Source organism: Physella acuta, unplaced genomic scaffold (genome assembly GCF_028476545.2).
Source record: "Physella acuta isolate Inbredline_101_S28 unplaced genomic scaffold, ASM2847654v3 ptg000883l, whole genome shotgun sequence".
NCBI classification, from domain to species: domain Eukaryota; kingdom Metazoa; phylum Mollusca; class Gastropoda; family Physidae; genus Physella; species Physella acuta.
This window is the reverse complement of record NW_026732400.1, coordinates 709,704-721,734: the sequence shown is the minus strand read 5'-3', so window position 1 is coordinate 721,734 and position 12,031 is coordinate 709,704. Positions and strand designations below refer to the sequence as shown.

At 37.9% G+C, this 12,031-nt stretch overlaps 1 protein-coding gene across 7 annotated transcripts in view; it reads right to left on the bottom strand.

Annotated features, from left to right (window-relative positions):
• LOC131952642 (nephrocystin-1) overlaps positions 1-4,063 on the bottom strand; it is a 28,874-nt gene extending 24,811 nt beyond the window's left edge. For all 7 annotated transcript variants that reach the window (XM_059315394.1, XM_059315393.1, XM_059315389.1 and 4 more), the window contains exon 1: positions 3,844-4,063. In XM_059315394.1, the coding sequence (XP_059171377.1) occupies positions 3,844-3,915 (72 nt within the window). In that variant the 5' untranslated portion in view covers positions 3,916-4,063. The remainder of the gene's footprint in view (positions 1-3,843) is intronic.
• Positions 4,064-12,031: the final 7,968 nt, after the last annotated feature.

Here is a 12,031-nt window from a genome sequence, read left to right as displayed (position 1 = left end):
AGAGACATTCTTAGAATTACTTTTAAAAATGTTTACCACGAGCAAAATAGCGGGTTTTCATGTTATAAAAACATGCTATAGGTGGCAGGGCTATATATGCCAGAACAGCATTTTAAAATTTGCTTTGGCGAACGAAGGCTAAATTTAAAAGTCGGTGTCATTAAAATTAATAGAACTTTTCAAATATCAGCCTGGAGAGTACAAAAATGAAATGGAGGTTGTAGAGCTATTAGGGTTATCACTCTATAAAAAAATAATTCAAATATTGCAGGCACTTTTTAAAATAAGACACAACTTCTGAATGACAACCAAATTTTTTTTTTGCATCAAGTGACAGCTATTTGGTGTCCACTAGTGAGGAACTCTGGGTGCATGGCCACTTAAAAAGTCTAACCGGATTTGTGGTTTTCTTTAGCTTCATACGTAAGAGTGGTTGTCATGGAGAGGTGTGTCGTGCATGGCAGTGAGTGACAATAAATATTAAATTAAGTAATTTAGTTTAAAACGAACTAAAAACTTCAAAATTAGTGCCTAATGGATTAAATATGGATGTCTATCATTCAGTGGTCATGTTTAAATTGAAAATTGGGTAAATTTTAGATTTAGTAAGAAAATCAAAAATATAGACTAGCGATGTTTTCGTCAGATGCAAACAAGCTCATTTACTTCAGCAGCCATCTTGTTTCAGTTTTTTTTGGTAACCCTTGACCATGTAGAGATTTTTCTCCCGCTGACAATCACATGCTATTTAATTGAACTGTCCTAATGCTTTGTTATGTTTTGTTTTTACCTTTTCTAATAATAACTCACATTCATATAAAAAATAAATAGATCCAGCTCTAATCCTAGTGTTTTCCTAACGTTTTTGTGTGTTTCGGTTTTGTTTATAATAAAATACGCTTAACCAGAATTGAACGTAAAGCGGCAAATAAAATACGCTAAAATGGAGTTTTACCAACCCCAGCCATAGGTCACTGCGCATGCGCAGAACTATCTTTTACCAACCAGGTGGAGACGCTAGGGCGAAAAATCTTTTTCCGGGTAGTCACTTCATTAAAATTAATAAAATATGGCATATGACATAGCGGTAATTATCGTTTTAGGTATGTAAATTTGCCCGCGGCTAGTAATGTACAAAAAAGTTAACTCATTGTCAAGGCTTTAATAGAAGTATATCGTGATATATTTGCGTCAAATATTATAGATAAATGAATAATAAACCAAAATCAATGGGTAAATATATCAATATAGGCCAGAAATTAACTTTAAACAGCAGTGTCTGAGAGCAAGATTTGCTATATAAACAGCAGCCATTTGTAAAATAGAGTGGCTTCCCCCTGAATCTCACGCTATAAGCTTATAAAAATAAAACTTAAACAAGATGGCTGCTATAGTAAATGAGCATGGTTGCATCTGTTGGAAACATTGCTAGTCATCATCACATGTATTACGGAAAAGTTTTAATTCAATTGTTTAAAAACAGGTACATAAAGATAAATGAAACAATGAAACGGTTCGCCTCGCGGTACGCGTAAGGCCGCCTTTGCGCAGTTCGCTCCGCATTACGCTTAATCTTTACCCTAGGTGGCACGCGATCTAAAAAAAACAGATATCAGGACTGCCCGATTTTTTTTTCATGGTAACAATTTAATGTTGACATAGATCTAGATCGAGTTTAAGTGTATTTAGATCTCTTTATTATTTCAACACCTAAGAGTCTAGTACTTGTAAAAAAAAACAGTACAGTGTAGTGTCAAGGAAAGTTTGTGAGGTCAGATGATAGTCCTAGATCTAGCAGCAACCTAGCTAAATCAAACTTTCCTTTAACCTTTAGGCCTAGCTATCTAGCATGCGTGATAGTAGATCTAAAGTCTAAGTCTATATTATTTATCCTACGTGAACTTAAAAAAACAATCAATTTGCTTGAGGGGGAAGGGGGTGGGAGGAAGAGAGAAGTGAAGACAGACGATCTCGTGTGAACGTCTATGACGCATGCTTTAGGGCTGCTGAACTCACCGTAACCTCGCCGACCGTGGGCCGTGGTGGGATTTTCCACTTACGGGATAGTAAACATAAGGCAAGCAATCACGACAGTGACGATGTTTGGAAATTTTATTTAAAAAAAAAAAAGAATCATAGTCTATGTCATATTTTCAATGAAAAAAAAAAATTTAAAAAAAAAAAAGGACCGGCGGAGTTAACCCCGGGTTCGAACTCTGAACTCCGAGTCTATGAACTTCAGCCTACAGCTGGCACGCTGTTGACTCTACCACAGCGGATGTGATAGAGATTTCAAAAGTAAGCATTTTCCATTACAAAATGGCAAATCAAACCTGCGAGACGCGTAGTATATTCTTTAGGGCAGGGGCCACGCTTTGCGAGACGCGTAGTCACTTCGAAACATTTTTGTATTTTAAAAAACATAAATCCTCCTCAAAATGTGAATTAATTATTAAAATTTAAGGAGTCACCTGTTTTTAACATTACTAGATCTAGATTTAGCCGCGGGCGATTTTACGTACCCAAAACGATACTCGATAGAGATTTAGTTAGTAGTATTTCTCGCTAACTTGGAGGCGTGGTCGGTTGCTAACAACAATATGGCGCCCGGACCGGACGTTTGATTTCCGGCGATTTTACGGCCAAATTCCAGAGACCTTCAACTAATTACATTTAAAAATGTTTACCACGCGCAAAATGGCGGGATTTCCGTGTCATAACAACAAACCATAAGTGGCAGGGTTAGATATGCCAGAAAAGCATTTTAAAATTTGGTTTGGAGAACGGAGGCTAAATTCAAAAGTCGGTCTCATTCAAATTAATAGAACTTCTAAAATATCAGCCCGGAGGTCACAAAAATGAATTGGAGGTTGTAGAATTATTAGTTTTATCATTATATGAAGAAATAAATCAAATATTGCATGCACTTTTTAAAATAAGACACGACTTTTGAATGACAACCAAATTTATTTATTTTTTTAAACCACGTGACCGCTATTTGATGATCACTAGTGGGGAACTCTGAGTACATGGCCACTTAAAAAGTCTAACATATTTGTGGTTTTCTTTACGTTCAAGCTTAAGTAGAGTTGTCATGGAGAGGTGTGTTGGCCATGGCAGTGAGTGTCAATAAATATTAAATTAAGTAATTTAGTTTAAAATGAACTAAAAACTTCAAAATTAGTGCCTAATGGATTAAATATGGATGTCTATCATTCAGTAGTCATGTTTAATTTGAAATTTGAGTAAATTCTAGATTTAGTAAGAAAAACTATTAGTTAGAGAGAGCGGTAATCTATCGTTTTGGGTACGTAAAATCGCCCGCGATTTGTAATGTGAAAAACAGGTGACTCCTTCAATTTTAATAATTATTTTACATTTTGTGGAGGATTTATGTTTAAAAAATTCAAAAATGTTTACTTGATTCATTTATGTACCTGTTTTTTTAACAATTGAATTAAAACTTTTCCGTAATAAATGAAGACTAGCGATGTTTCCAACAGATGCAATCATGCTCATTTACTATAGCAGCCATCTTGTCTAAGTTTTATTTTTATAAGCTTTTAGCGCCAGATTCAGGGGGAAGTCACTCTATTTTACAAATAGCTGCTGTTTATATAGCAAATCTTGCTCTCAGACACTGCTGTTTAAAGTTAATTTCTGGCCTATATCGATATATTTAGCCATTGATTTAGGTTTATTATTCATTTATCTATAATATTTGACACAAAAGTATGACAATATACTTCTATTAAAGCCTTGACAATGAGGTAACGTTTTCGTACATAAATAGCCGCGGGCGATTTTACGTACCCAAAACGATAGATTACCGAGAGAGCCTACCTTTTTCTTTAAGAGATCGACTTCTTTCTGAGACTTGCCTAATGGACCAACTTCTTTAGTCCAAGGTGCCATTGCAGATCTGGATTAACTTATGATACTTAGATCTAGAATCTAGTACTTCAAAGATCTAGTAGGCCTACTTACTTAATACTTAACAATAAACATTAATTTCGCCGCCATTTGTCATCAAAGTGCTGGGAATGTAACCCAGGTTTTTATGTTTCTTATACTTTATCTTTTAGAGAGTTCCTATGGAATAACTCGTGTTGTTTTCTACTTTCCCCTGCTCTAGACTCTGTATACGAGAAATTTAAAAAAAAATGGGATTCCAATGCTGGAACTAAGTCGTATGTTTTCTCTCATAAAAGATTGACGCCGATTAACTCAAGACTTAACAAAAAGTGTCATTTTACGTTGTGATAAGAAAGTCATTGTCTGCTCAGCGTCTACACACCAAAAAGAATATGTAACAAAAACAAACCGTATTCCACAGGAACAAGCATTAAAAGTCCAGAACGAAATTTTGCGAGTTTAAACAGAAGTTGAATTCATTTGTTTCTTGCCCTTGGCATATAAAGGGATAGTGTGGTCAGCACTGTGCCCAGCTGCATTTAGTTAACGGGGATTCGAACTCGAGACCTTCGAGTTTACAGTCTGGCGCTCGACCGCTAAGCCACGACGTCCCACGAACTTAATGTCCAAAAATGGTACGATCCTTAAAAAACAATTATTAGTCACAATATGATGGTAAGAAAACAATTAGTTACACTAGGATGGTGAGACAACTATCAGTCACAGCAGGATGGTAAGAAAACAATTAGTTACAGTAGGATGGTGAGAAAACTATTAATTACAGTAGGATGGTCAGATAACAATTAGTTACACTAGGATGGTGAAAAAACTATTAATTACAGTAGGATTGTAAGAAAACTATTAATTACAGTAGGATGGTGAAAAACTATTAGTCACAGTAGGATGGTGAGAAAACAATTAGTCACACTGAAAAGGTGATACAAAACTACACATTTGATATTATACTTACATTTGACATTTCATCTAGTCTTAATGGTACTCAAGGTTTCGTGTTCACAGACACACATACACACACACAGACCCAGTGGCGTAGCGAGGTCGGGTGTCACCCGGTGCGGCACTTAATGGTGTCACCCCCCCCCCCCACAGGAGCAACGACCCTTCCCGGGGACAAACTTTCAATTTTCGATTTACACCCCCCTCAAACTTTCGATTTGCACCCCCCCCCCCTCAAACTTTTGATTTGCACCCCCCACCTCTTAAAAGGCTATTTAACACTCTAATTAATCACTCTATTAAGTGGAATTATCATTTTCCTCTATATATTTTGCTATTTTTTGCCTTGGTGTCACCCCCCCCCCCTAAATGGTGTCACCCGGTGCGGTCCGCACCCCCCGCACCCCCCTCGCTACGCCCCTGCACAGACCTACAAACTGAATTGCAAAACCCAGTTTTTGCGACTCGAATACACTTAAAACGCCAAAATTTTGATAAAACTGGTTTTATAATTTTTGCCCGATTAAAATAAGTTACCTTTACTCCGTATCTGATGAAATACTGATGAGTAAAACGGTGAAAACGGTAAAAAGTAAGTTTGATTTGTGTGCATGATTACAATACTTCCTCTAGACTCTGTATACGAGAAAGTAAGGCAATTAATTGGGTTTCCAATGCTGGCAGAAAGTCATTTGTTTTCTCTCATAAAAGACTGACACCGATTTACTCAAGACTTAAGAAAAAGTGTCAATTTACGCTTTGATAAGAAAGTCATTGTCTGCTCCGCGTCAAAACACCGAACAGAATGTGTAACAAAAACAAACACAGTTAACCGCCAGCCAAATTTTGAGACCTCGGCATATGACGGGACAGTGTGGTCAGCACAGGGGACAGTGTGGTCAGCACTGTGCTGAGCCGCATTTAGTTCAGGGATTCGAACTCGAGACCTTCGAGTTAACAGTCTGGTGCTCCGCCGCTAAGCCACGACGTCCCACGAACTTTATGTTCAAAAATAGTAGAATCGTTAAAAAACAATTACTTACAATATGATGGGTAAGAAAACAATTAGTAACAGTAGGATGGTGAGAAAACCATTAATCACATTAGGGCTTGGGACAAGGACTGAATAGCTGGTGGTTGCCAGAGACAGACCTAGTCATACGTTGACATTGGTTCGCTAATAAACGATACCATAGAAATGCCAATAATAGAGGTAGCTTAAATAAGGGTACTACAAATCTATCTATATATATAATTCTCTTCTGGGAGCCTTTAGAAAACAAGCTGCAAGCGCGCCTTACAGTCCCCTCTCTTCCTTTCTATCACTACCACCCCCCACCCCCTCACATGGCCTGGTGAGCTGTGGTTCACGCTCTTTACATTTTACAATAATAGATACGGGTTTGGTGACGGCTATTAGGGGCAGATAATTTAGTTTGAAACGATTTTAAACTTAGAGGAGGTAACTAAGAGGAGGCTGCTTCACGGGGGGGGGGGGGGGGGGGGGGTTAGTGTTTTTAAGCAAATATTTTCAGTGGCGGCATTGGTACTGTCTAATTCACAAATTATAAATTACTGAAAAGTAGAAAAAAAACTAAATAGCGGCGTATGATACGCAGCGGGTCGGCTCGTATATATATAATTCTCTTCTGGGATCAGTTAGAAAACAAGCTGCAAGCGCGCCTTTGCAGTCCCCTCTCTTCCTCTCTATCACTACCACCCCCACTCCACCCCCACATGATCTGGTGAGCGGTGTTCACTCTGTTTACATTTTACAATCACAGAGACGGGTTTGGTGACGGCTATTAGGGGCAGATTATTTAGTTTGAAACGATTTTAAACTTACAGGAGGTAATTAATAGGAGGCTGCTTTCCCGGGGGGGGGGGGGGGTGTAGGGTCGGGGTTAGGGGAAAGGGGGGGGGGTAGTGTTTTAAAGCAAATATTTTCAGTGGCAGCATTGGTACAAATTATGAATTACTGAAAAGTAGAAAATAAAACAACTAAATAGCGGCGTATGATACGCCGCGGGTCGGCTCGTAGAGGTAATTCAAACAAAGTTACCACAAATAGAGATATCTCAAATAAAGAGACCACAAATTAAGTTAGCTTGTAATACATTTTTTGCAACAACACGTAAAAAACTAATTGGGTTTTCCAATGCTGGCAGAAAGTCATTTGTTTTCTTTCATAAAAGACTGACACTGATTAACTCAAGACCTAACAAAAAGTGGTAAAATACGTATTTATAAGGAAGAAAGTCCTCGTCTGATCCGCGTCTAGGCACCAAAAAGGACAGGTAACAAAATGTCAACGAATCCCCAGTCAGAGAGATTTCACACGTTTCTTTGTCCCCAGCCACATTTGCTCTACAGGGATTCGAACTCGAGACTTTCGAGTGAGCTGACTAGCGCTTCACCGATAAGCCACGCCGTCCCATGAACTACGGAGCAAAAATAATTTAATTCTTAATTGTACAATGATGATTTATCTGTTTAGAAAAAAAAGATCGTTTCGTAAATGTGCCAATTACCAAGCAATTAACTGACAACATCTTCGAAGTAGAATGTTTCAGAAGCGATGTTGTTAGTTCTGGGGTTGTAATAATGGTGAATTATGTCGATATGATGCCTGTATAAACATTTAGATGTATAAAATATTGCGTGAATAGGCTTGGCTTATGCTTAAACCGTTAGCTGCTGTGTGCTTCGATTCTGTGTGTCTGTGCGTTTTTTTTTTTAAATATGTGTGGCTATATGTCTCATTTTGCTGAGGTTGTATGTTTGTGTGGCTTTATGATTTTTTTTTGCTGAGTTTGTATGTTTGTGTAGTTTTATGTTTTATTGGCTGAGTTTGAATGTTTGTTAAGGCCAATATTTTTTTTGGCTGAGTTTGTATGTTTGTTAAGGCCAATATTTTTTTTTTTTTTGCTGAGTTTAAATGTTTGTGTAGCTATATGTCTATGTTGGCTGAGTTTGTATGTGTTTGTAACTTCATGATTACTTAAATTCTGGCTGAGTTTGTATGTCTGTACAGCTAAATGTCTTTTTTGGTTGATTTTGTTTGTCTGTGTGGCTAAATTTTCGTGTTGGCTGAGTTTGTATGTCTGTGTGGCTTTTTTGTCACTTTTGGCTGAGTTTATATGTTTGTGTGATTGTTTTGCTGCGTGGCAGTTTGGTTGTGTGTCTGTGTAACTGTGGTGCTGTATGGCCGTGTGGTTGTCTGGCTAGGTGGCGTACATCCATCAGCTGAATTTGTTGGTGTGTTTTTGTGTATGTCTGTTTGTGTGTGTATGTGTATGTGTGTGTATGTGTGTGTGTGAGACTGACACAGTCATTAGTTGAAGTCTCATTGGGTGTCTCTGTTGTTGGGTGGCTCTGTGGATGTGTGGGTGGGTGTGTCTGACACCTATCAACCCCCTCTACTTACGTGCAGTCTGACATTCATTTACTAAAATGTATGTTTGTGTCTGTGTGGGCGTGTGTGTGTGTGTGTGGCTGACCCCCTACTTACGTGCGGACTGCCACACAACACCAGCTGGTTGTTGCCTTGCCGGAACGGGTCCTTATAGATCGTAACCGGCTTGAAAAATCGGTCGTCAACCGGAAAGTTAGCCGCATCGCTCCACCCTAGAACTTTTTGGAAATAAAACCCCTCAAAACCTCCGGTAAAAATAAAACAATTACAGAACTACGAATAAATTACCATTGTTGATAAGAACTAGGGTTATGTTTTATACCTTTCTCTATAAAACCACTAGATAGCGACTTATGCTACGTCGCGGGTCAGCTCGTTCTTCTATTAACAATTAATATATATATATATATGGGATCGTGGCTTAGCGGTGGAGCGATTTACTGTTATCACGAAGGTCTCGAGTTCGAATCCCTGTAAAGTAACTGCGGCTTGGCACAGTGCTGACCACACTACCTTTAATATGCAGAGGTCAACAAAGTATCCATGGTTTTCTTCTGCTCTTGTTTTCGTTACACATTCTTTTCGGTGCCTAGACGCGAAGCAGACTGGAACTTTCTTCCTTATCAATGAATAATTTGCCACTTTTAGTAAGGGTTTGCCGCTTGAGTTAATCGGTGTCAGTCTTTTATGAGAAAAAACAAATAACTTTCTTCCAGCAATGGAAGCCCGATTGATATTTTACGTGTTGTTGAAAGAAAAAAATTAGTCACAATAGGATGGTGAGAAAACAATTAGTCACAGTTATATGGTGAGAAAACAATTAGTCACAGTTATATGGTGAGAAAACAATTAGTCACAATAGGATGGTAAGAAAACAATAAGTCACAGTAGGATGGTAAGAAAACAATTAGTCACAATAGGATGGTGAGAAAACAATAAGTCATAGTAGGATGGTGAGAAATCAATTAGTCACAGTAGGATGGTGAGAAAACAATTAGTCACAGTTATATGGTGAGAAAACAATTAGTCACAGTTATATGGTGAGAAAACAATTAGTCACAATAGGATGGTAAGAAAACAATAAGTCACAGTAGGATGGTAAGAAAACAATAAGTCACAGTAGGATGGTGAGAAAACAATAAGTCACAGTAGGATGGTGAGAAAACAATTAGTCACAGTAGGATGGTGAGAAAACAATAAGCCACAGTAGGATGGTGAGAAAACAATTAGTCACAGTAGGATGGTGAGAAAACAATTAGTCACAGTAGGATGGTGAGAAAACAATTACTTAAAGTAGGACCAGCTGGCAGGTCACTACAACAAAAGATCAGCGACATTTTGATTAGAAAACAAAACATTGTACTGAGAAAGTTAAGGCTTGGGACAAGGACTGAATTGATGGTGGTTGCCATTAGGGCTTGGGACAAGGACTGAATTGATGGGGGTTGCCATTAGGGCTTGGGACAAGTTTGAAAGATAAGCGAACGTTGAGACTACTTCCATGACTTTCTGCCCTTCTTTAAAATAGGTGCGCCCATAAAGCTCATTTAAATAGTTTTGTACTATGTAAATTAAAAAGCAACGAGCAGACCCGCAACGTAACATACGCCGCTATCTATATATATAATTCTCTTCTTCGAGCCGTTAGAAAACAAGCTGCAAACGCTCTCCCTACCTCCCCACCCCTACATGGTTTTAGTGAGCTGTGTTCACTCTAAATGTTTACAAGCAGAGCCAACGATTTTAAACGCGGGCCGGCTCGTTTAGTTTAATTCATATTTTTCAGTAATTCATCATTTGTGAATTCGACGCTATATATATATATATATATAGTGTGTGTATATGTATATATATATATATATATATATATATATATATATATATATATATATATATATATATATATATATATTTTACGGAGGGGGGAGGGGTGACACCATTATGTACCGCACCGGGTGACACCCGACCTCGCTACGCCACTGACTCAGAGACGGTCTACTGACTTGAACCCAGATTCGGACTCGAGATTTCGGGTTAGCAGTCTAGCTCCCTAGCGCTAGACCACTCCGTCCCTTGGTGTGTGGGTGCTTTCATTATTATTTTAAGCAAGGACTGCAATGAGTATAGTCAGGTCGTAAAGACGTGCTGCAAGTGGCAATACCTATTTAGGATGTGTAGCCCTACTGTCATACAGGAGTTTATACCTATTTAGGATGTGTAGCCCTACTGTCATACAAGAGGTTATACCTATTTAGGATGTGTAGGCCTACTGTCATACAAGTGGCAATACCTATTTGGAATGTGTAGTCCTACTGTCATACAAGTGGCAATACCTATTTGGGATGTGAAGTCCTACTGTCATACAAGTGACAATAACTGTTTAGGTTGGCTTAGACTGCTCTCATAAAGTGCAATCACTTAGAACACGAGTTTAAAATAAGGCTACCATTAGAGAAGTAATACAACTTTACACAACACCCACTCCTGACATGGTTGGGATGTAGACGAGTCGCCCAGTATAGACCCAGGCTAAATAAACAGATTATGCTGGTTCCACCCCCCAAGGACGTGTCCTTAACAGGAATCACAACATGTCATCATGCGTGCTGCTCAATATGGTTGGTGAACAGGGGGAAACTACTGTTGCTTTTTTACACAGCATATTACTGTTGTGACGCAAACAGTTTGAATATTTTAAATTTCAGATTCCAGACTATTTCTAAAGAAACTACCAGACAAATGATTTTAAAAAGTGTTAGGTATTGATTTAAAAAAAAAACTTTTACATAGATTTCAGACTTTGTATAAGACCTAGTATCAATACACAGGCTGTAACACTTTATCTCTACCAAAAAAACGTTCTAACAAAACTTACCTTTATATTTGCTGGCACAGGACAATTGCCGATCCACGAGGACATCTATGAACACAATAGAATGTATATTTATTTATACTGTGTATTATTTCATTTTTTCCGTAAATTAAAATTACTGAATATTTAAAAAAATTAATTATAGGCCTAGTTTGCACTTAATCTGTTTATTGCTTGTTTGTGTGTTTTGTTTTCACTGTAAATATAGTAAAGTTCATCTAATTCATTGACTCAGAGACGCTCCACTGAATCGGACCCACATGTTGTATTTAACATCGAAGTCCGTACAATTTAATTAATTTACCCTCGGGGACGGCGTGGTCTAGCGGTAGAGAGCTAGACTGCTAACCGTGAGTCTCGAGTTCGAATCCAGGTCCGAATCACTGGAACGTCCCTGAGTCAATGAATCAGATGAACTTTACTATATTTACAATGAAAACAAAACACGTATGCTTTGCGTTGGCTAATCGATGCACTTGACAATTAGGATCTTAAAAGAAAATTTGATGAGGTTTTTTATATTTTTATTTTTAGTCTTATTTGTATTAAGAAATGATTGATATTACGTGTTGTTGAAAAAAAAATTAGTCACAGTAGGTTGTTGAGAAAACAATTATTCACAATAGGATTGTGAGAAAACAATAAGCCACAGTAGGATGGTGAGAAACATTTAGTCACAGTAGGATGGTGAGAAAACAATTAGTCACAGTAGGATGGTGAGAAATCAATTAGTCACAGTAAGATGGTGTTAAACGCGTAGTCACAATACGATTTTTTTCTGGTTGCACATTTTTCTGTGTACGCAAATTACTGTTTACTCTTTTTCTGTTTTCGCTTTTTTCCGTTGCGCAATTTTTGTGTGTGCTTATTTC